This window comes from Sturnira hondurensis, unplaced genomic scaffold, assembly GCF_014824575.4.
Source record: "Sturnira hondurensis isolate 20B ecotype Veracruz unplaced genomic scaffold, ASM1482457v3 Scaffold0006496, whole genome shotgun sequence".
NCBI classification, from domain to species: Eukaryota; Metazoa; Chordata; class Mammalia; order Chiroptera; family Phyllostomidae; genus Sturnira; species Sturnira hondurensis.
Genome location: NW_028079127.1, coordinates 18,200,320 through 18,224,973, shown reverse-complemented (window position 1 = coordinate 18,224,973; position 24,654 = coordinate 18,200,320). Strand labels below are relative to the sequence as shown.

Sequence of the window (24,654 nt, the reverse complement as noted above, 5' to 3'; positions counted from 1 at the left end):
ACAAATCTGGTGGGAGTGCCCAGGGCTTAGCCGTAAAAACAGTAAGTTTTTTAAAAAAATATTTTTATTTATCTTTAGAGGGGAGGGGAAGGAGAGAGGGAAAGAAATATCAATGTATGGTTGCCTCTGCCGAGAACACACAATGTATCGTGTGTCCCCTGCCGGGAACTGGCCTGCAACCCAGGCATGTGCCCTGACTGGGAATCGAACCACGATCCTCTGGTTCGCAGGCCTGTGCTCAGTCCACTGAGCTACACCAGCCAGGGCCTTAAAAACAGGAAGTTTTTATTCAAGTTTTATAGTTTCCTTTTAAGAACCCCCCACCCCCTATGTTCTGCATTCCATGTGTCTGCGTGGGTGTGGGAGGGAGACGCGAGGACAACTCAGAAAGAATCTTTTAATACGAACTGCTCACAAAATCCTGGTAAATTTCAAAGAGCAACATATTTCTTAGTACATTTATAAAAGAACATTTGGTCCTTTTACAAAAAGCTCCCTTTTAATTTAAATACACTTCTTATTTACAGATTAGATAGAAAATAGCATCTCTAGTGGCAAAGCACATTGCACATTATGGAGAAGCACTTGTGTCTTTCTGTCGGTTCTCCAGAGCTTCCAACTCTAGATTGCTTAAAAAAAAAACAAAACCCAACAGATTTACTTTTCTTGTGCATAATAAATAAAAATGCAGCTTGTGTTTTGCTATTAAAACAACCACAAAATACTTTGAAAAACCACTCTTTGCCTCTGCGGAGCGGGGAGGGGCGCCGCCTTAGGCAGGTCCACAAGACCGAACGACACTGTCACCAGACTCACCCACATCCCAGCGGGATGGTAACCCTGAGCCCTGCACGTGCTGGGCCACCGGCCCACCCCCACTGTCCCAGAAGCCCTGCCCTGCAGGGCAGAGGCCCCAGGCCAGCAGCGGACATGGCCAGATGGAAGAGGAAAGAGGAAGTTACCGCCGCTCTGGCGAGACAGCCGGTGCAGAACTGGAGAGCACCCCAGGGGAAGGGGGGCCCCAAAGAAGAAAGGCCAGTCAGACCCACGTTGGTCTTCAGTCGCCCCGCGCACTGAGCCAAGGGGAGAGCTTGGGAAGGGGGCGGTCAGGCTCAGCCCTCCCAACGCAGGACACACTTGCCTCGCCAGGTCCCAGGCTGTGACCTGCAGCCGCCGCTCAGGCACAGACACGGAGAATGAGGGCCCCGCGTGCACCCGTGCCCCACGTCAGGGCAGCCTTTGCGCAGAAGCCCAGCTGGGTGGCCTACGGGGAAGAGGTGGTGGTGGGAACTGGGTTTCCAGAGGGCCAGCGTGGCTGGAGAGCTGGCTGTCACCTCCAGGATCCCAGAACTCTAGGGAGGGGAGTTCCCATCCCATCACCTGCAGTGAGGCCGCCCTGTGAGGGTCCCACCCTTGGTGGAGGTGGGGGAAGGACCCCAGATGTTTGACTGGAAGGCAGCTTTCCCCACAACCCCCCAAACCCTGGCGCCGTGTGGGCCAAAGCGACCAAGAAAAACACCAGCTGACTGCAGGACTTTGAGGGTATGGGCGCACAGCTATTCCTGAGGGGCCTCCCGGCGAAGCCCCGGTAAGGGAATGTCTGACACTACCCTGAGCAGGCCCCCCAGGCCTGAAATCCACGGACAGGGACAGAGGAGCAGCCAGGGACCTGCGAAGCAAGGCCCGGCCCAGAGGGGACCGGGGGTAGGGGTGGGGGTGGGGGGCTGGGTGTGTCACGGGAGCTGGGAGGAAAGCCAGGTTGGCGGGGAGAGAGGACGCCCGAGGGGCCTGCTCCCTGGCTCCGTGTGGCCTGTCCTCCCCAGCAGGTCAGGACAGTCTCTCCCGGATTTCCCCGGGGAAAGAGCCACGGGGGCGCCACTGCCTGTGGTGCACGGGTCCACAGTGAGACTCTCCGTTCCTCGAGCCCATGGAAACAAGGAAACCTTCTCTCTAGTAGAGGAGACAGTGTTGCTAAACAGAATGCTTCTGAAATGGAGGAAAAAAAGAGGTAAAACAGAAGCATTTGATTCTTTTACTTTGAAACTGGCAGAGTAAACGTTTAAAAGATGGAAGTGATACATTATTACTGAAAAACACCCTTGAAGACATCTCAGTGAACTGAACTCTACATCTCTTTTAAAAAACAGTAACAAATTTTCAGGGAGGACAATTGGCATGTGTCCCTTTGGCTCACACCCTGCTCACCTCTCCACCAACAGACAGACAGACAGACACAACCACAAGATAGAGCAAGGAGAGGGGTTCGAATCCATCTCTGCACGAGCGCTCAGCACATGTTCAAAGAGAGACACTGTCGTTCTGGCTGAGGAAATGAGGAAGAAGGTGTTTCAGCACACATTCCTCCTTCTAAATGCCTTAAAATGTCAGGTTGAAAGGCAACGCTGGCCAAGAGATTTCCAGAATCTTGCTGACACCCACCCCGCCCACCTCTCGCCGTGGCCCTGCCTCAAATGGCTCAGAACACACCTCTCAGACCCAGAGCAGCGGTGACATCCAGTGGCCCAAACCCAAGCCACACAGCACAAGGCCAAAGCCTGCACGACAGAGAAACGGCTCAAGAAACGGGAGCTGAGAAGTCACCTGACCACCCTCCCGACTCCGTGGACGGGCACTGGACACAGGAAACAGAGCCAAGCCCTGACCCGGACGTGGTCAGAACGGAGATTCCTTGGTGAGTAAAGGTGGGGCAGACGGAGGCTCGGGCAGCCTTAGGGGTTCCTCTCTCCCCGAAAGGCACATGGCCTGGTCCTGGGACCCAGCGGCTCTGCAGGTGAGTCCTGCATCGGCACAAAACACACCCGGAGACATTGTGAGCAGACTGCCGCTAACACGGCCGCAGTTTACTGGGGTGCAGACCCGTAACTGGGCGACCTTCCCCCGTGGGACCCAAAATCATGGCGGGTTTCGGGAAGGGGGCCCGACTCTCCAGTGAGAGAGACAGGATGACAAAGTGCCACCAGCAGACTATGCGACTTCAGGCCCTTTGCACAGAAACCCCACCTGCAGCGGGACAGCAGCCAGGCGGCCGGCTGTGCTGCAGGACCCCCAGAACGAAGCTGCAAAGATCCATCCGGAGCTGCCCACCGCTGTGCTGAGTGACCCCAGCGCAGTCAGCAGGAGCCACCTTCTATGGACCTTCTCACTTCAAACTGTGTCCTTAAGAAAAACAGGGCGCTTTATTGAACAGAGGAGAAATAGCGAAGTGAGCAAAACTCTACTCGACGTGGGCGAGGGCCCGCAGACTGCCCGCAGGGCCTGGCTGGCGTTTGGTCCGGTTCAGAGGCCCGCGGAGCGGCCCGGGTCAGACCAGGCCAACCATCTGGTCGATCTGCCGCATGTAGACACTCTTCAAGGGTAGGGAGTACCTCCTCTCATCGGGCACACGGTTGCACTGGGGAGAGAAAGGGGGCACGCTGGGGACTTCGGACCAGAGACCCCTGTGCTGAGCCTCAGCTAACGTGGCTGGGTGACTTGACCTGGGGTTTCTCAGCCAGACTCTGGGGACATCTGGGGCCGCCTGTGAGCTCGGGAGGGTTAGCAGCATTGCTAACCCTGCCACCATCTGCCACCAGATGACCCCTGACCCCACCACCCAGTGTGGCCACTGCGGTTGTCTCCAGACCCTGCCCACTGTCCCCCAGGAGCACTGACGTGAGGAAGACCCTCATTCCCAGGGAAGAGCTGGGGACCTGGGGAGGCCAACGTCCACTCAAGTGCAGCGGGGCCGGGCCTCCAGCTGCCACTCGCAGTCCCTCGTCCATCCAGAAGCACAGAGGACACTTTTGCGTGTTGGGAACCCTGTGGGTTTTCAGAGTTGATGGCTCTTCACAGCTAAAACGTAAATGCTTATGAGTGCTTTTAAAAAAAAAAAAATTTTTTTTGTACTTAAAGGCCTTTTTCCCCCTCCTCTCAAAGGAGAGCAAGTTTAGAACCAAACGTGACATCTAGGGACAGTTCCCCCAAACACTGCGGCAGGCTCTTCTCCAAAGGGACCTGCCCCCACCACTCCAAATGGAACCCTTCTGGCCTGGCTCCTTGTCCCCATAAAGTCAATCCCCACGAGTCCCTCAGCCGGTCCCACCCCTACTTCCTTCTGCCCGAGCAGCCCTCACTCAGGGGCCCCTTTCTGCCTCCAGGACCCACTGAAAAGCCAGCTCCTCCAGGAAGCTCTCCTGACTTTCTCAGCAGCGCTGCAGCTGGGCCTTCCTTAAAAGGACCCGAGGGCAGGTGGTCTTTCCACTAGGCCATGACCTGTCTGGAACGGGGTCTCTCGGTCAACCCCCAAGCCCTACGAAATCAACTCTATTCCATGGGTGTCACCTTCCAGCCCAAGCCTGGCCCCACCACGTGGTGCATGGCCCGGAACTGACAATCAGGGGACTTTTCCACGCTCTGGCCTCTCACTTTCATTCATAGGCGCATGGCTGAGACCTTCATGTGGACAGTAAGGGGCCGTCCTGGGGCAGAGTCTGGGGTGGAAGGCGCCCCTAACGCCAGGAGGCAGGTGGTAGGAACCTCAGCCACCAAGGCTTTGCGAGGGGAGAGATGGCATCCGATGCCCCGTGGGAAAGTAAGGCCTGACACTCCGACCGACGCATGGCCCAAACCTGCGACTTGATTCAGATCGTGACGGTGACGAGGACGAGGAGGACTCGTAGGAGAGACATAGGCCCCATTCCCACGGGCCCCCCACAGCCTGCCGGGTGACCAGCCTGTGCAGTGCAGCCTGCTTGGGGTGGGGCCGGGCCCCCACTGCCCCTCAGGGGCACCTTCATGAAAAGTATGGAGACCAATGCTGCCTCCCCTCCACCCGCCTTTGGACCCACCTGCCCTGCTGTGCACCCTGCTCCGGCCAACAAGATAATTCTAACACAGGTCCCTGCCATCTGCTGCGAGCACGTCGGAAGGCAGGAGGAGGGTCAAGTGCACCCTTAGCTGGCTCCTTCCTGCCAGAGGCCCCTGTCCGCCAGCTCCCGTGGTCTCCATCCCCGCCAGCCCCTGTAGCCGAGCGTGACAATGTGCCCGGCTGCTGTGGCTTCCCACCCCCTGGCGCTGCTTATGTGAACGGCTTTGGGAAACTCCTAGCTAAGCCAACCCGCGAGGGCCCTGCAATCAGCTGCTAGTGTTTTCTCTCCCTCCACGTGCGAACCACCTGGAAAGAGTGGATGCGACTTGGACTTACGTTGGAGCTGGAGTTGATGACCTTAGCATCGTGGGACTTGGTTCTGTGGGAGGGCTTCCCTGCGGTGCCCCGCCTGCCCTCCTCCGGGAAGAGCTCCTTCCATGGCTCCTCCCGCAGGTGTTTGTCCACGGACACAACGTGCCCCTCGGTCGTAAACATGTACCTGGTCCCGGACTTGTGCACTGGGTTCTCCTCGTCAAAGAGCTGGTGGGAAGGACAAGGGAGACTGACGCAGATGGTGACTGTGTCCCACGGGACCCGACTCCTGGGCGGGGCCCCCAGCTCCGCAGCAGCAAACAGGGAAGGTGCCAATGAACAGCCGTGATTCCCAACTTGGCTCCAAGGCTGAATCGCCAACTCTGTTTAAACCTAGATGCCCCTGCCACTGGCTGAGAGAGGTGCATGGCCCAGGGCTGAGATGCACACTCGGGCAGTGTGTGGAAGCCCCTGGGTGCGCCCCGCACGTGCTTGTGCTGGGTTCGGGAGCCCCCTGCACCCCCGCCCTGCCAGACACCAGAGGAGGCGGGTGTTCTGTCCTTCTCAGTGTCCTCAGCACAGGGACCACCGCCCAGTGCATCCCGGTGCCAGGGAGGGGCCAGGCTCTGGGGACCCAGGGGACTCAGGCCACCCTCCTCTGAGGCTGGGTGCAGGGAGGGAGGGCCGTTGGGCAGCAGGCGGGGTCAGTGAATGCCGAAGGAACAGGCGCTGAGGCATCTCAGGTGGGAGACACCTGGGAGTCCCCGTGCTATCCACCCACGCCCCCACAACGAACAGGAGGAGGACGGGCTGGGCTGCGCCGCCCCCCCATCCCTGGGCCCCAGGGGTCTCCTCCATTCACTCCAGACCCACCCTGCAAACACCCCCAGGCTTGGTGGCCGCATGGATCGTGGCCCGGCTCTGGCCAGTCTGCGTCACCACCGGACTCTGCTGTGTTGTTGGAGGGGACCCGGCGAGTGGCACCTGGGAGCAGGCCACAGGCCACACCACGTGGCTGCTAGGGCCGTGCCTCCTCTGTGGTCCCCTGTGGAAAGTGACGCCAAAGCACGGTGATGCGCTCGCGCAGACCCTCCACGACCGGGACCGAGGGCCGCACGATGTCAGGCCCGCATCTCTGTGACAGAGCCTCCTGCGCCCCGAGGCCAGAAGGCACGGGGTGTGGGACTGGCCACCCACTCTCGGGGGTGGGGGCCCTCATGACACGCACCAGGTACAGGTACTTGCAGGTCTCGCTGAGGAAGAAGCTCTCCATGCGGTCCTCCTTGGACTTGTCGATGACGTGGTGCAGCGTGGCGTACCCGCACCTGCGAGGCCACAGCCCGGTCAGCCCCGCCGGCCCCTGTGCACCTGCGCCGTGCACTGAAGGGGCAGGCAGGTCCGCACAGGGCAACAACCACAGTGTCCGACGCCACAGGGCGGACACGCCCGGTGGGGTTCAAGGGCTACCCGTCTCTAGCCGGACCGCCTGCAAATCCATTTACAGATGGACTTGGCAGCTGAGCCCCCGGGTCAGCTGTGGGGGAAGGAGGTGGGCGCGCTGGCAGGTGTTTGCCTCGGGTGTGACGGGACACCAGGGGGATGACCAGCAGCGAATTCGGAAGGACTCATTTACGTGTTTTGTCCTCATGTTTATAGAACCGACGTATTGCTTGGAGGGCCGAAAGCAGGATAAGAAAATACTATGACATACTGCTGGGTGAAAAAAGCAGGTCATAGCGTTGAAAGACAGTTTGCAACACAGACACGTTAAGGACACATACAGCCGTCGGGCTGGTGCGGCTCAGTGGGTGGAGTGCTGGCTGCGAACCAAAAGGGGGCCAGTTCCATTCCCAGGCAGGGCTCACACCTGGGTTTCAGGCAGGTCCCGGGTTGGGGAGTTTGGGAGGAAACCAATCAGGGCGTCTCGCACATCAGTACTTCTCTCCCTCTCGTTCTCCCTCCCTCCCCATCTTTAAAAATAAATAAATAAGATCTTTAAAAAAATACACATAGTCTGCTGGAACCTTAGACAAAAACGGTGAACTAATACAAGCCATCCCCACTATCATGGACAGGTTCTATCACACAAAAAGGAGCAGTTTCCATACAAAATTAACATTAATGACCTGTCCTATAAATTAAAGAGCCACAGAGAACTGACAACATTTCCCCAGAACAACTTGAAACAAATCAAGACAGAGGGAGGGGTGGAGGGCACTCACTTGACCTTCGTGTGCTTCTCCAGACTCTGCAGGATGTCCATGCCCACGTGGAGGTAGAAGGGGTTCTTGGTCGCCTGGGGAGAGGACGAGAACGTGTGACCCGCGAGGTCTGAGGTTGTGCTGGTGGCAGAGCTGGCGGGTGCCGCAGGGGTTTCCAAGAAAATGAGCCACTGGCAAAGGAAGGCACAGAGCCCAGTCCCCTTGGTCCTGAAGGATCACAGTGTGACAGGCCTAGGGTGTCTGTCAGCTCCTGTCCAGCACCCCAGTGACCTATTTAGGATTAAGCAGGGCTGAGAGAGCCCAGTCTCGGGCAGAACCAAACCCTGCTTGGCCTTCCCGAGCTGCGCCCGCCAGAGACAAGCGATGCCGCTCAGACAGTGCCGAGGGCAGATCTGGGCTCGGCCGCGCCTCGGGCCTCCCAGAAACGCCAGCTCCCGGCTCCGGGAGGCAGGTGCTCGTTCCAGTGCTGGGCCCTCACTGTGAGGCGGCGAATGGGAACAGGGCACTCGGGGCCCTACAGGAGGCTCGGCAGCCTGCCCGCCCACCCTGGAGCTCCGGCCTGGGGTGCCCGCTGCGCCAGCACTGGCTTGCAGGTGGATTGCTAGGACGAAATTCTCTGGGAAGATGCGACTTCACTCCACCAACAGTCTGGCAGCCAGGGACCCTGTTTAATTCCTGCCTAGTACCAACTGCAGCAGCAAAAACAGAACCAAAGGGCGGCCGTGGTGGCCGCAGGCACAGAGGAGGCTGCAGAGGCCAGGCCGCGCGCAGGAAGGCATCCCCAAGGCCTGGGCAGTCAGCGAGAGGGCCACGCTGAAAACAGGAAGCTGCACAGACAGGAAGAAAGAGGGTCCCCAAGGCAACAGACCTAGGCTGACGGGAACTGAGCCAGCACAGGTCTGCCATCCTGGGAGCTGGACAGGGGTGGGGGGCACCCTAAGCTCAGGGAGATCCATTGGGGGCAGCCCCCCTCTTCTCAGAGGCCACCTAAGACCAGGAGCACAAGGGCCACCAGCAGCTTCACTGGACATCCCCCCTTTGCCTGGAGAAGCCAGTGAGCCAGCCTTGGTGTTCGGGTGTCACCGACTAGACCTGATCCCAGCGCTGCCGCCACTGCGGAGCTCATGGGGGTCAGCAGGCCCTGGTGCGGGGTGCACAGGCTGCGCCGCAGGCAGGCCAGCGTCCCCCGCAGTGGGAGGTGAGAGGCTGTGTGTACGTGCGGCCGCCTGTGACGAGGGGGCGGAGACTGAGCAGGCAGTGCTAGCTCCCCGGTACGGAATTCACTGCACTGTGTTCTCAGCATTGACCTAGAACAGGTGTCCAGACATGTCCCCGACTCTCCTCACAGCCAAGGAAACCGACTTTTTTGTCTGAACAGTTATCACAGAGACCGGGCCCCCAGCACACGAACTGCTCCCCCAGAAAGAGCGGTGGGGGTGGGTTGATTTGAAAAGCACTGAGTGCAGAGCAATCTGGACCATCTGAGGGTGTGAGGGGAGGCCTGCGGTTTAGACACGGGTCGGCTCTGCGGAGTGTTAGGTTAGCGCCGTGCGACCGCTGACGCAGTCCCTGTCCTGGGGAGGCGCGATGGCTCCGCCACTGAGGAGACCAGGACCGGTGGGCGCCATCAGCGTCGCCACGGAACAGCGCAGGCCCGTGGCCGCCAGCCCGCAGACTGAGCCGAGTACCCCTCCCGGCGGTGGGGGTGGGGTGGGGGGGGGTTGGGGGGCGGGGCGAGCAGACGCGGCACCTGGTAGAGCAGGTACGTGGACTCCACCAGCTCAGGCCGCAGCGGGTAGAAGAGCAGGTCCGGGGCCTGCAGCTGCCAATTGAACCTCTCGGGCAGGGCGCCGTACCGCTTCCAGATGGCGTAGTAGAAGGCGTGCAGGCATATGGCGTCCTCCACGTCCCCCATCAGCACCTACAGGCACAGGGTGCCAGGTTCCCACGCTTTCCCCACAGTGGCGAGACGCCCCACAAGGCAGCGGGCTCTCCTGCCACCCACTCGCCCCCACCTGGTTGGACACACGACCAACCCCCAAGCGGCACCCTGGGGCGACAGGTGCCCTCGCTGCGGGCCCCGCGCCGGGTGGGTGAGCGTGCCCAGTACCTGCAGCCCGGGGAAGAAGGCCTGCAGGGCGTCGATCCAGGTGTTCATCAGCTGCCCGCTGAACATGTTCACGTTCACGTACAGCGGGGGGTCTCCTTCCCCCTCGTTGCAGGCTTCCCGACTGAGGGCCAGGCAGAGCGGTCCCGTGAGGGAGAGACCACCTGCAGGCCCGCTCCACCCCCTGCCGCCCCTGGCAGGTTAACTGAAATGGCGTCAACTTAACCTTGCCCCTCCCTCCCCCTTTAAGCCTTCGGAGACAGGCTGCCTCCACCTGTCAGTCCCAGAGTCTGGCCAGACAACATCCTGACAGTGCCAGGGTCATAACCGAGCATCAGGATGATCGCTCAGGTCTTGCCATGCTCACAGAAGGCTCCCTGACGTTCAGGTTTAAGGACAGGGCCCCGCCACGGAGCGCAGTGTGCAGCACTGGGCTCTGTGGGGCTCCAGGGTTGGACCCGAGTGGGGAAACCTGGGTGTTTCTGCACAGAAAAGGAGTCTCCCGTCTAACATGCAGACACCACAGGCCTGGAGGAACGCATCAGAGCTTGACCTCAAGGGGCTGCCGCGTGAGTGAGCCTGGGAGTGGGTGCTCTGGCCCTGACTGGGCCTTGGCCCTGACTGCCCTCATCAATAGCCTGGTCAACCCATGAGACCCTGGTCAGTGCAACTGCTCCCGGCTCCTGATCCTCAGATGTTGCTTCAAGTACTAAGTTTTGGGATGACTTGTTACACAGCAGCAGGTGGCTAATGCACCCCTGTGCCCCCAAATGATGGACAAACAACCAGCGAGGACGGATCCCCACCGAGCCCACGGGTGCACTCGGAGACAGACATGAGGTGTGCTGTGTGCTCCCAGGGTGATGGGAGACGGGCAGGGGCCTACCCCCTTCGCAAGTAGCTCTGGATGCTCCGGTAGGCGGCGTTGAACATGTCCAGGTCTTCCTTCTCTCCAAAGAGGATGTAAGATTTCAGGAGGTACTCGTAGAAGGAGTCCAGTCCGGCCCCCAGGCCGCTCTGCTTCCCCACCCAGCGGCCTGTCTGGATGTCGACCACGTTGCCTGTGGGGACAGCAGCAAAACAGGGCTGTCACTTTGTTTTTCCAGACGAACAGCTCATTTCAAAAGCCCAGAGTGGCCCTGGCTGGTGTGGGCACAGTGGATTGAGTGTCAACCTGCGAGCCGAAAGGTCACTGGTTTGATTCCCAGTTGGGGCACACACCTGGCCTACAGGCCAAGCCCCCGGTAGAAGGCATATGAGAGACAACCACACACTGATGTCTCTCTCCCTCTCCTCTCTCCCTTCCCCTTTCTCTAAAAATAAATAAATGGAATCTTTAAAAAAAAAAAAAGAACGTAAGGAATAATCACAAATCACATTTAAAAAAGCAGAGCCATACGGCCCCAGGACACGCAAGTCACTTTCTGATGACGAAACACATGCCTCAGTGTCAGACAGTTACACGGGGGAAAACCTGTTTGTGAACAGCATCCTGAGTCAGCAAAAGGCCGAAAACCGCCGAGGGCGAACGGCGACCGCAGAGGTGCCCATCCCGCCTCATCCCTTCTTCCTATTTTTATATACTCAAAAGTTTTCCTAATTAAAAAAACCCCCAGCATCTTGACCAAACACTCTCAGTGGAAAAACAAGCCCCCAACACAGGTCTGATCTAAGCCTTCAGTCCGTAGCTGCCGCCGGACAGCACGGGCCTTGGGGGGCCGGCCCCACCGCACGGCCAAATCCACACTGAACCGTGGATGGCCGACTGTGGGCCTGCGCGGACACACAGGCAACGCGTCGGACACACGGTCGGCCAACGCACACCTGCAGCCATGTGAGTCACGTGCCATGTACTCTTACGGTAACGTGAGCTCTAGAGAACACCCGTTAGGGAAACAGTAAGGGAGGAACTATGTTCAGGGTGTCACTGCCCCGGGCCGCGATCTTCCAGGAGGGGAGCCGGCCTGTAGCTGCGCGCAGTCCGCCTCGGCAGCAGTCCGCCTCACACTGTTTTCGGGAACAATGGTTTGCGGGGGGGGGGGGGGAGCTCTGCCAAGGGGCAGATCCAAAGGGACCCCGAAGAGGCAGTCTCTGCCCATGGAACCTCACGACCTGCCTCTACACAGAGGTCACAGGAAGAAGCCGGGCAGGGCCCTGCTGAGGGCTGACCTGCTGAGCATCAGAACTGAAGGTACGGAAAGAAGGCATGGGGAGGAGGAGTGCCCGAGAGAAGAGGAAAAGACAGGGGCTCAAGTTTGCGGTCTCCACGGCTGGAGCAGGTGCCCCGTACCTAACAACCCCGTGTTGTTGCTCCGGAGGCTCCACAGGGCTTTCACAGCCCGCCGGGCCACCCACTCGAAGGTGGAGTCCCCCAGTAGCCGGCTCAGGATCCCGAACTCCACCAGCAAGGAGCCGGCTCCGGCCGTGCAGGTCTCGTTGTTGCTGTCGGGAGGGACGCCTGTCTGAAGGTTCACCTGGGGAAAGGGAGAGACAAGGATGTAGGCGCAGCTCCAGGGACCCCTGGCTTGGAGGCAGGGTCGCGGCTGCCACACTGCACTGTGGGGCATTACCCACGGCAGCCACCCAGCTCACTGCCTTGCTCTGCTTCCGGGATGGGCAGGACAGTTTCACAGACACAGATAAGATGACAAGGACTGGGGAGCCTCGCCTGCTAGTAAGAGCAGCCTCAGGGGAGTTGTCAGAGGGCTGCTCGCTAGTCCCCCTCTTTCCAACAGGTTCTCTGCGTGGTCACACAGCACCGGGTCAGCCACGAGAGGCCAGGCCAGCTGGGATCGCGTGCGCATCTGCAGTGGCTGGGAGCTCACTCCTGCTCGGAGAGCGTAAATAAATCCCAGGCTGCAGGAAGGGGGACGTGGGGACCTGTGGCAGACCACCTATCACTGAGATGCCGTGGCCTGGCCATTCTCTGTTGGTCACCCAAAAGGCTGACCCGGTTCCCAGAGGAGCCCAGGTGCGTCAAGTGAGAAGCCACAGGAGGAAACCGATTGCCAAACCCTGCATCGAGCCCGGCAGCAACCTGGCTGGTCCGGGTGGGCTGTACAGGGAAGGCCCGGGGAAAGAGCCTCACTGAGCTCCCCCAGCATCCATGGGAGGGTCTGGGGAAATGCACCAAGTCGGAGAGGAAGACAAACCCCCAGACTATTCCGTAGCAGGGGCTTGATACCCCCTACGGACCGGACAACATGGAGCACAGGAACCCATCTCCTTCCTGGAGCAGAAGGTTATGTCCAGTATGTCCCCGAGTGCCCAGCACACAGTAGGTGCCCAGCAAACACTAAAAGGATTGAAAAACACTGACGGCACATTCAGGGCCAGATTCCCCCAGACACAGCATGTCAGCGCTGCCCCGCCCACACCGGTTCCCCTGCGAGACCCCCACGCAGGAGGGCGGCCTACCCGGGGGTAGGGGATGCCCGTCCTGGTGTTCTCAAAGGCCGGGAGCAGCCGCACGGCCAGGTCGCGGGCCATGTGCAGCAGCTCGTCGCCGTAGTCCTCGACGGCCATGTCCCCGAAGGGCTGCTTGGAGTCCGTTATTATTCTGTGGGCGGAGAGGAGGCTCCCCAGGACCCTGGGACAGGAGGAACAGAGAGACATGGGGCGTGTCAGCCGGGTGGCGTGCCGTCGGGGTCGGGAGGACGCTGTGGCGTGACTTCGTGGGGCTCCAGGCGGCTGGAGCTGGAGGACTGGGTTTCCCAGCGCTCTCTCCAGCCCCAGCGGGAACGGCCGCTTCTAGTCTGCGGAGTTGCCGGGAGGCAGCGAGGGAGCACGACCCCACGTGACACGGCAGCTGGGGCCTGTCACCTCAACCCCCTCACCCAAGCGAGGGCTCAGATCGTTCCCAGAATAAGTACTGCCTTTTAGTTCTAATGATTACTCTGGATTTCTCTCACTTGGGGAAAAAACTTAGCGTTATGAGAAAAGAACTGGGCATGACAACAAATACCGAGTAACTTTTCTTGTTTTGGCTGCCGAGCAACTGACAGGGAAAAGGTTGGGTGAAGAAGAGGAGGAGGGGGCCCCCTCGGAGCAGGAGGCCACCAGCTTAGACCTGTCTCTGAAAAGTGGTGAATTCACGTCCCTTCCAATTCAAACTGCATTGTAAATGCTTTCACAATTTTACTGTCAAATAAATGGTATCTCTGGAATGTTACACAGTCAGGCAATTTTAAAAAATGAAATGGAAACAGTCACACTATATCCAGCTAAGGAGGCAAGGTATGAAACCAGGTGCGGAACGTGTGCCCGACACGTTGGAGAGGGACTTGTGTGGGGGAAGCGCGCCCCCGCGGTGGGAGAGATGGGACCTTTCCTGGGACACACGGAAGGGAGGAAACAAGACCGGACTTGCACTAAGGGGGCACTTCCTGTTCAGTCCGAAAAGTAATTACTCTGAAATGTCAACTGTTGCGGATTTGACAGATCCGAGAATGAAGACGGAAAGTGGCCAGGGCACCACACGTCCCCGAGTCCCCGCTCTCCTGGCCCAGGCCCCTCGCGGGCACCCCTGGCCATACGCGCACACAGGGAGCCTCCGTCACCTGGGGGCTGTGTTACCTTATCGTGGCCTCAAAGACTTGGACGGTGGAATCTTTGTCAAATGAAACTGTGTTGATCACTAACTTGACTGCTTTCTGGAACTCGGATGAATTTCCCATTATCTTTAAAAAGAGGAACACAAACCGTTACGACAGCCTGAGACGGAGTGGGAGCTGAAGGGCCGCAGGGGCTGCGCCGCATCGCCTGGCATCTGCGTGGGGCAGGGACGCCCGGGTAGAGCCCAGAGATGCACGAGGACACCTGGCCAGCCGCTCCCTCCAACTGCGCGGCCACGTCTGCGAACGGCAAATGGGCACCGGGCCCCCTCGCCGGCCCCTTCCGCGCTCCCTCACACGGGGCGTTGGAGGTCCTCAAACTCTGGAAGTCCCAGAACAGGAAGAAACAAAGATATGACCTTCCCTCTGCTGCTTGGACACACCGACAGCCTGGGCACGCGGCTCCCAGGAGCCCCAACGCCTGGGATGGGGCCCAGGTGTCTGAGCACCTTGAGTAGAAGCACTGCCTCTGGGAGCCAAGCGTCCCACCAGTGACGTGCGAAACAAACACCGTGACAGTCAGCTTTGTCCTCCTACGGATGGGGTTCCCGTCGGGGGCGGGGACAGCACACCAGGCAGGTGGCTCTCTCCTACACGAAGTGCAAGCCGGGCACCAGCACTTTCAGAGTGACCCAGACTGGAATGCTTTTGCGCTGCTCAGAGCTTTGAGACGCCACTGCACACAGCCACTGTTTCTCGCAGGTCCACCAGAGTCCTGGCACGACCTGGTCCGGGGGCCCTGCCCCACCTCCACTTCTCCGTGCTGCACAGAGCAGTACAGACGTCTCCCCTCTGGCCTGGAAGCTCTTCCTTTATAAAGATGCTGTGTGGGGCTGCAGGCTGCACCCCCGGCCAGGAGGCGGCTATCTTCGAGGGGCTCTGCTCCTGACATGCGGTGTGCTGGCACACCTGTTGGAGCCTGATTGAAATGTCACCGAAGAAAAGGAAAACCTCAACAGAAGTAGCCCCTAAAAAACCAGTCTGAGGTGTGAACACAGCAAAGGTCGGACGATGTGCAATGGTCTCTCACAGAGAGAGCCTGCTTCATCCAGATGTGTGCCCGTGCCGACATCTGCTGCCAGCCTGACCCCAGCTCTAGTGGAAGGTGGAGACGAAAGCCGCCACGGCAGCTTGGGGTCGGGATTCACCACCGTCGCCAGGACAGACGGCACGTCTGAGACCCTCGCTCCGCTCCAGAGGGCAGGATGGGACGGGTCGGCTGGCCTCCGCAGCCTCCGAAGCGCTGGGGTGGGCGTGGCGCTGCAGCAGGGAGTCAGACGTGCAAACTTCGCCAGTTCCCCCAGGAACAGAACCCTACTTTCAAGGAGGGTGCCCTTGGGGTCTGTGTTGGGAAGTGCTGAGTTGGCAGAAATTCGTTCTTGGGACACAGACACGCAGGGAGGGGCAGAGACAAGGTCCTGAACTGGATGAGCATGGCAGGGGCCCAGAGACACACGGGGCAGGAGAGCTAGACTCTGGCAGCTGCGTAGGAGTCTGGGGACTCTGTGACGCAACCCCTGCGGCTGAGTCAGCCTGCTATGTTCGTGGAGTCAGCTCCAATTGGGCCAGAGGTGCCGGTCTGGACACGCCTGGTGATGGGGGACGGAGTCGGAGTGATAAATGCTGGAGCAGAGGCTTGGAAACTGCGGTGCTGCGCTCCCCCAGCCTGGTGGGACCCCACCCAACTCCTCGTGAGACCGAGGGCCGAATGGGACATGGAGGGCCTCGCAAGCCCTTTCAAGTTCTGGCACTTCTCCCACAGAGTGAGTCTGACACAAACCCCGCCGGTGTTGCGCAACTCTCACTGCTGACACTTGAACCTCTTGCGAGGAAAGTGAGAGATGGCGTAAGCTACAGAACGTGGGCCTGGGGCCTAGACGGCAGTTTGCTCTCGAGAGGCCGGCTGGACAATGAAGGGGAAAGACACTACAATGCTGCCTGGGGCACAGTCCCCTGGGAGCTGTGCTCACTCAGGGGGTCAGGAGACCAAGCACCCCACCGGCCTGGTCGCCAGCACCTGCCACAGGGCTGGCTGCTTCCCACCGGCTCGGCGAGTCTGGTCCGAGGTCATCCCTGGAGCCGACAACGGGTCAGGGCAGCACCCACAGAAACAGCGAGGAAAGGAGGTCCCCAGAGAGGCCCTGATGTGGGGCCAGACGGGGCTCCCACACGCTCCAGGGCCCAGGACAATGTGTCGGGGGACCCTCCAACCCTGAGTTCTTCTCTCTTACTCCTGAAAGCTTTTTACTGCTGTCCAAGTTCACAGTCACTGTAAGCTCTAATGAAATGCTCTTTTGATTCTTTGAGGGAATAAAATAGTGGGAGACTGGGAGAAAACCTGTTCCCCCCAAATCACCCCACTTTCCTCTCCATTTTTAGGGGGATAACATGCCCCTCGTCTCTCCTTTGAGGATGTTCTTGCCCCAGGAATTATGGTTGATAAAAGACTCAAGTTTGAGAGCTAGAAATACAGTTCGAGTGTCAGGTTTGCTGAAATTCCCATCCTTGGAGAAACAAGGATTACCAAACTCCAACATGTCTTAATTAATTTTTAAAAAATGAGGCTGGATACTTACTGCAAGAGTGTCTAATGCATCAACCAGGGTCAGCGAGTAGTTCCCCAGGACATCGTTGATGTTCAGATTGGAACTGAAAAAAAACCAAAGCAAACAAAGGTGCTTTATTCTAAAAGAGAAGAAAAACAGCAAAACTCCACATCCGTCCGAAACTACGTCGGCTGATGACTCTCGTTTCTTCAGGGAGTGACGACGACTTGGGGTGAACGAGGGTGGTGGCGGTCTTCCCTCTCAGAGCCCCGTTTCTGTGGTGCCTGCAGGTTGAATGAGACCCAGAACGGCAGAGACAGCCTCCACCACAGAGGAAAGGGGACCCAACCGAAGTCAGCAGCCGGTGACAAGTCACCTGCCACCTCTGGGATGCACTTCTGTCACCCTAAGTGACCTCTCTGCTCAGCTTCAAGGAGCTCCGGTTTTGAAACCACTTGCAAGGCGGAACAAAAAGGGTTAAGAGTCCTGCGTGGGGCCTGCTCCAGACACCCGCAGGCTGCGGAGGTCAGCCACGCCCCTGCGGAGGTCAGCCACGCCCCTGCGGAGGTCAGCCACGCCCCCGCCACGCCTCCCTCCTGGGTTGGGGGTGGGGTCCGCTGACTTCTTCCTCGCTGACACCGCACCCACAGAATCGCGTCAGTTCTGCAGATTCCGGATTCTTCCGGATTCCGAGATGGCTCTAACAGGACAGGACTGGGGCTGCGTCACTCCTCCTGCCCCTCCCCACATCGCCAGGGCTCCCCTCTCTGAGGCTCCCTGGGCACTCTGACAGGCCGCCCTAACACTGCCTGTGACAATGACAGCTCACGCACCCGGAAGGGCACGGAGGGAGAAGCAGTGAATGTCATCCCGGCAGCCCAACAAGTTCTGGGGGTGGTGTGGGGTTCGGGGATCCCGCTGCCCCACCCCAACAACCCAGAGCAACTGCAGAGGCTCAAGAATGTGAACGCAAGGGGAGAAAACGATGGCTATTTACAGACCCAAGTGAACGAGCCCCAGTTCCACCGCCACCCATGTTCTGTTGTCTTCCATCAACCCCAGACGGCTCTGTCTACTCCTTGGGACGCTCGCATGGGTCCCTGTCCCACCTGCTCAGTCCGCCCCGTGGCCTGACAGGGAGTAGGTGGCGGCTCCACGGGGCACCTTGTGCATTCGGGAGCTCCTGGGTGCCTTGTTTCATGATGTTATGCCACTTAATGTGGGGCAAAGCACAAATTGCACATTTTAGGCCCATTTAAAAAAAAACAAGCTTGTGCCCTGGCTGGTATAGCTCAGTGGACTGAGCACAGGCCTGCAAACCAGAGCATTGCGGTTCGATTCCCAGTCAGGGCACATGCCTGGGTTACAGGCCAATTCCCAGCAGGAGTCCCACAAGAGGCAACCACACATTGATGTTTCTCTCCCTCTCTCTTCCCTTTCCCCTCTAAAGATAAATAAATAAAATCTTAAAGTACAGAAGGCCATCTAGAACGGGGGCTGTCTCCTGTCTCACAGGCCATGAAGTCAGCACGCTGCAGCACTGAGACCCTGCCCTGCCCACTTCTTCTGTTCCTCCATGCTTTTTGCTTGAGATTTTATTTGTTTCTTTTTAGAGAGAGGGGGAGAAACATCAATGAGTGAGAGATACATGGGTCAGTTGTTTCTCACATGCCCCCAACTAGGGACCTGGCTTGCAACCCAGGCATGCTCCCTGACCCGGAATCCAACTGGCGGCATCTTGGTTGGCAGGCCAGTGCTCAGTGCACTGAGCCACTCCAGCCAGGCCTGCCCATTCTTTCTAAATAAATGTACAGAACAACTGCAGAAGGCCCTCGACAGACCAGAGCTGCGGGCGGGAGTCAGCACCGCAAGGGCGCCGCCTGCCGTAAGGCACAGGGGACCTGCACAAGGTTGGAGAAGTCAAAGCAGGCGGGGACAGCCTCACAGCCAGTCCCACCAACTCCAGACTCTGTCGGCTGTTCCCACTGAACTACGTGGCTCTGCTCAGAAAACACTACTTCGCCCGAAAACACTGCAGTCTGGGCAGAGTTCGGAGGAAGGAGAGGACTGAGAACACTTAACCTGGCCGCTCTTTGGACAAGTCCAGTGGGAGGGTCTATTCAGGGCCCCCAAACCTGGGCTCAGAAACAAAGGGAGGCGTCTGACCACCCACTTGCGCGAGGGGCCCCTCCCCAGGGAACATCCCCACTGGGTCGCTGCAGCCTTCCCATGTTTCATCTCGAACTTTCCTTTTGGGCCTGAGCAAAGCGGAGCTGGTTTTCAATCAAATACCTGCTGCTGCGACACCCAAGTGGTCGCCAGCAACGAGCGATTACATGCGCTGCCATGGAAAACGCGTACTCGCAGTGACCGGGGCCCCTTCTGGCCACTCAGTCAGTCAAAGCCACTCAAAGAGCTAAGGCACGGGTGGTAAACACAAGGCCTGTGGGCCGAACCCAGCCCTCCGCCTTGCTTCTCCGGGCAGCAGCGCCGGCCCCTCCTTAAGGAGCAGTTACATTTATACGGTCCTCAAATTACATTCGGCCCTCTGAAGGCAACCCCAGGCTGATGTGGCCCCTGGTGAAAGTGTGTTTGCATCCCTGATAAGGTGTTCATTAAAAACACTTTGACCTCTTCTCTATCAGATAATTGCTCTCTACGCGCTTTCGCAATGGGCCATGACGGAAAAGAACGACAGGAGGGGAGTGACGAAACAAGCAGGCTCCGCAAAGCCCTCTTGGCCTAAACCAGCGAATCACCGTGAGTCCCTCGTGCCAAACGACAATGCCGGCGAGAACGTGGACTTGTTCTCAGTGGAGACTCCTGACGGCTAGCCAGCTGCTTCGACCCCACCTACCTGCCCCAAGTCAGGCGCTGGACCTCCCAGCGCAAGGCTCGGCTCTGAACTTCCCATCCTTCGGTCACACTGGCGGGCTGCACCGTGGTGACACAGAATTCCACCCCCGCACTTCATGACCTTCTCCCCGCTATGACCTGTTAAGGACCTCGACAGGAAATTTCTGATCACATAGTTAACCAAATCAAATGTGTAAAAAACCCTCCCACATATATGTAACCTGTGCCAGCTGCTCAGGACTCTGCCTGTAGCTGGGTGAACACGGAGGGGACCTAGGGAGCAGCCCTGTGCTCCAGGGCCCGGGGGGGTGGGGGGGACAGGCAGGGGAACAGGGCTCAGGTCTCACATGATGTTAGAAGCTGGACAGCAGCTCAAAGGAAAGCAGCCCAAGGAGAATGGAGTCGATCCAGGAAAATCATCTCCAGATAGGTCAGCGGGGTCACAGAGGACTTGGGCCTGACCTTGAGGGAGGACAGGATCTAAGAAAGAGCGAGGGATGCAGATGAGACCCTCTTAAGCCAGGGGTGCCTAGGAATGAGTCAGTTTGGGGGTTGGAGATTTGCTTTTTTGTTTGAATAGCAATACGGTTGGGAGAAAGCAAAGAAGGGTTGTGTGCTCAAGACCCAAATTATCACTGTTCACAGGATTGCAAAAGGGTATACTCAATTTACTTGAAGGAGATTTTTTAAAAAAGATTTTATTTATTTATTTTCAGAGAGAGGGAGAGGGAAGGAGAAAGAGAGGGAGAGAAACATCAGTGTGGTTGCCTTTTGCACACCCCCAACTGGGGAATCTGGCCTGAAAGCCAGGCCTGTGCCCTGACTGGGAATCAAACTGGTGACCTTCTGGTTCGCAGGCCAGCACTCAGTCCACTGAGCCACACCAGCCAGGGCTGGAAGGAGCTTGGAATTTGGACCCTTCACCCCAAATTGGGGATGTGAGAAGAAATGCCTTTGCAAAGTGGTCTGTAGCTGGACGGAAAGACTTACTTTTTTTAAAGGGTTCAGGTTCTACTAACTCCCTGTTAACCACTTCCCCATCACTAGTCAACAAGACGGTGAGATGAAACTGGAGAAAATGTGACTAAAATAAAAAGATAAAATGTTTAGTGGCCGTATTTTGTTTCTGAACATTTTATATAACATTCAATTAGCAATGCTACTCTATATTTTAAAAAGGAATCCTAAGAATACATTTGACAGCAATCACTGGAATACATTTGATTTTTTAAAATGTTGATGCAGGCCCGTGAACCACATGATCGTGGTTCGATTCCCAGTCAGGGCACATGCCTGGGTTGCAGGCCAGTTCCCAGCAGGGGACTCACGAGAGGCAACCATACATTGATATTTCTCTCCCTCTCTCCTTCCCTTCCCCTCGAAAGATAAATAAATAAAAAATCTTAAAAAAAAAAATATTAGGCCCTGGCTGGTGTGGCTCTGTGGATTGAGCATGGGCTGCGTGTGAACCAAAGGGTCACCAGTTTGACCCCCAGTCAGGACACAGGCCTGCGTTGTGGGCCAGGTCCCCAGTAGGGGCCATGAGAGAAGCAACCACACACTGATGTTTCTCCCCTCTCTTTCTCCCTTTCTAAAAATAGATACATAAAATCTTTAAAAACAATAAAACATTGGAAAGATTTTTGTTACAGGCTATTTATTTTGCAGATGAGAATGTGCCCTACTGCTTCCGAGAGAAACAAACCACTTTAAAAACTCTCCGAGTCCCCTGAGGTTCCTTTCCAGAACCTAAGGGTTGGGCTCGCCTGCTTTTCACCAGGTGAGGACGAACCCGTGTGGGAACCGTCCGAAGAGCAGAATGACAAAGCCCAGGGTCTGAACTTCGCTTGAAAACACTGCAGTCTGGGCAGAGTTCAGAGGAAGGAGAGGACTGAGCAAACTTAACCTTGCCGCTCTTTGGACAAGTCCAGTGGGGGGGGGGGGTCTATTCAGGGGCCCCAAACCTGGGCTCTTTCACCTCAAAGACTCCAGCTCCAACCCCAACCTGAACACTACCCTTCACACACTGCCTTTCCAACAGCCTATGTGTCTCAGGCAACCTGACCCCAGCCTCCCCAGAACAGTACTGTACAACGAAACCGAAACACTCGCCAGCAGGCTTACCCCAGAACCACAGGCGTGCGCCACCCCGGACTCCCGCCGGGAGCCCAGCTGCCAGCTGTCAGCTGCCCCTGGCGAGGGGCTCCAGGTCTCCAGAGGGCTCTCGGGTTCATTAAGAAACGCACAGAAATGTCATCGACTCACTCTCCAGACCACCGGGGTCCCAGCTGGAAGTGTTATCCATCACAAGTCCTCACTACACTGTTTTCCTCTGGTCCACCCCCAAAAATCAGAGAAAAAATCCCCGAGAGGCAAGAGGGTACTTGCGAACGTGTTCTGTCCCTTCTTGCAACCCCGTGAGCAGGTGGGAGAAAATGCTAAGATTCAAAATATGCACACATGCTGTGACTTCAGCCTGTAAAGAATGTGAGGGCACGGGGCAGGGGCTGGCGGGAAGGTCACTTAAAAATAACTGGTGGCATGTGAGGCTTTTTCAAATTTTAATTTTTCTCAGAAAAACTAAGATTAAAAAATAAAGGTTTAAAATCCAGTACCATTAAGCAAAAACAAATAACTCATTAATTCCCACAATCTAGAAAGACCCAGTAACTTTTTTCAAAATTTAATAAAATTTTGAAAAATGTTTTATTTTAAAATATTTTTTTTTATTTATTTGTTTTTGTTTTTTGTTTTTTGTATTTTTTTAGAGAGAGGGAAGGGAGGGAGAAGGAGAGGGAAAGAAACATCAGCATGTGGTTGCCTTTCACGTGGCTCCCACTGGGGACCTGGTCCGCAACTCAGGCATGTGCCCTGACTGGGAATCAAACCAGCGACCCTTTGGTTCACAGCCCACGCTCAATCCACTGAGCTACACCAGCCAGGGCTTAATAAAACTTCTTTTAAAAAAAGATAGAAAATGCATTAAATGTATAAAGATTGATATAGAAAAGTGAGAAAAAAATCAGTTTCCTCATCAGTTTCCTCCAATTTTGGAAAGGCCCACCCTTCCTTGGACAATAACCTGGGATGTGACCACAAGTTCCTGAAAATCAAGTTCTCAAGTTCCAGTGTAAGACGTCACCCAGTAGAGAAACAAACCACTTTAAAAACTCCCCAAGTCCCCCGAGGTTCCTTTCCTGAACCTAAGGGTTGGGCTCACCTGCTTTTCACCAGGTGAGGACGAACCCGTGTGGGAACTGTTGGAAGGCACCCACAGGGTGTGGTCCCCCAGGAGCAGCCTGTCTCCTCTGCTCCCTCCTTCCAGGGGGTGAGGGGGCACCCAGAGGGAGGCAGTCACCTATCTGGCCTGACAGGGTCAGTGACAAGGTGTACCGTCCCTCCGGCAAGGAGGTCCTTAGCTGGGTGTGTTGTCCTCTCGAACTCTGAGGTCAACAGCAGTGGCCCCTGAAGCTCGGCCTTCACAAACAAGGGACACTGGCTGACCTTCCCCGAGGGCCCTGCCACCAGAGTGGGGGAATTTATGGGACAGACATACGGGGCAACACGTTGACAGTCAATTCAGGGGCCAAGGAATCCGACCCTGAATATCAGGACCCCTTCACCCGAGTATTCACAGCGTAAGAAGCAGCCCCACGATGAAGGAGAAAGGGTGTCGCCTTGTTCTGCCTCAGACTCCCTGCAGGGCTTTACAGGAGTCCTTTCCTGAGATCAACTTCTGAATTTTTACATTTTTAGATAGAAAAGCTAGGGGTGGGGAGAGAGAGAGAGAAGGGCTTGTTTCGAAGCTGCGTTCACAACAGATTTCATTTTACTGTACATTCATCTGAGGAACGCTGGAGATGGGAGTCTAAAGCCCCTCAAGTCACCGCTTGGCATTACCCGGTCCCTGGGCCTCAGTTTTCCCATCTGTAAAAGACGCTGCGTTGGGCAGCTGTCCTGTAGTTCCCGATTCCGGGATAATCAAGAAAGAAGGCAGCCCCCGGCCCACCCAGGCACCGCAAGCCCAGGGGGCCTCATGGGGACCAGCCAAAGCGGCGGGGGCGCCAGCCCAGGACCCTAAGCGCCTGGCTTTCCCTGGAGCACCGGCAGGCAGAGGGCAGTCGGGCACGGAGAGCTACTTACGGGTCCCCGCGGTCAGGTCCACGGCCGCGGCAATCTATAGGGTTGAGCTCGTCCTGAGGAAAGGCGTGCGCCATGTAGTTGTCGTAGCCGAAGACGAACATGCCCCGCGCCAGGTCGCGCATCTGGGCACGCAGCTGCGGCGGGAAGGCGCCGCTATAGCGCCGCTCGTACTCGTCCGGGCCGCGGCCACGGCCGCCCAGCACATCGCCCCAGTGCGCTGGGCCGCACACGCCCGGCCGTGTCCGCCGCGGGGCCCGCTGCCGCCCCGCCGGCGCCCCGGGCCCCGGCGACTGCAGCCACGACGGCCCCTCCGGTGTCCCGGGCCGGTCCGCTGGCCCCGGGGCGGGAGACCCGGGGCCGTCCAGGCCTGTCAGGCGTTGGAAACCGAAGCTGAGCGGGAAGCGCTGGTAGAAGCCCATGCTGGGCCCCAGCCCGAAGACGAGCCAAAGCGCTCCTTGGAGGCCAAGCCGCAGGAGCAGCAGCCCCAGGACGAGCGCTCGCCATTGCATGGTCTCGCGGACGCCGCAGGCATCCTCCTAGCGCGCGGGGCCTTCCGCCGCCGCACCCGCGCCGCCCGCTGCCTCGCTCGCTTCCCCTTTAAGGAACTCCGGGGTGACGCACCAGGAACCGGCCCATTGTCTCCCTCCCCCAGCCCCTCCGGCCCGGCCCTCCAGGCCTCGCGTTCGCCCGCCCGGTCGCCCGGGATTGGCCTGGCCCGCCGGGTCTCGAGAGGTGCGGCGCACGGCCTGCCGCGCCATAGGTCGCCCGGACGTCCGCGAGTCCCGCCAGCTCCGCCCGAGGCCACACCTCGGCCTGGCCACGCCCACGCGCTTGGCCCCACCCCTGGGCGGTCCAGAGTCCGGACCGGCTGGCGTGGCGCCTAGAGGCCGCTCGGACTCCGGGCGACGGAACTTCCAGCCAATGGGAGCGCGGCACGGGAGCGCTCGCGGGCGCAGGCCAGAGACGTAGTCCAGACCCGCCGGGCGGA

General features: G+C 58.0%; 1 protein-coding gene across 1 annotated transcript; it reads right to left on the bottom strand.

Annotated features, from left to right (window-relative positions):
• Window positions 1-3,175: 3,175 nt before the first annotated feature.
• On the bottom strand, window positions 3,176-24,285 carry EDEM1 (ER degradation enhancing alpha-mannosidase like protein 1). Its single transcript, XM_037049559.1, has 12 exons — window positions 23,667-24,285; window positions 16,698-16,770; window positions 14,084-14,187; window positions 12,926-13,097; window positions 11,799-11,982; window positions 10,395-10,569; window positions 9,512-9,632; window positions 9,152-9,322; window positions 7,402-7,475; window positions 6,408-6,504; window positions 5,204-5,407; window positions 3,176-3,412 (listed from the first exon to the last, which is right to left on the bottom strand). Exons 1-12 carry the CDS (start codon window positions 24,173-24,175, stop codon window positions 3,323-3,325), a joined length of 1,974 nt encoding a protein of 657 aa, XP_036905454.1. The 5' UTR covers window positions 24,176-24,285; the 3' UTR covers window positions 3,176-3,322.
• Window positions 24,286-24,654: the final 369 nt, after the last annotated feature.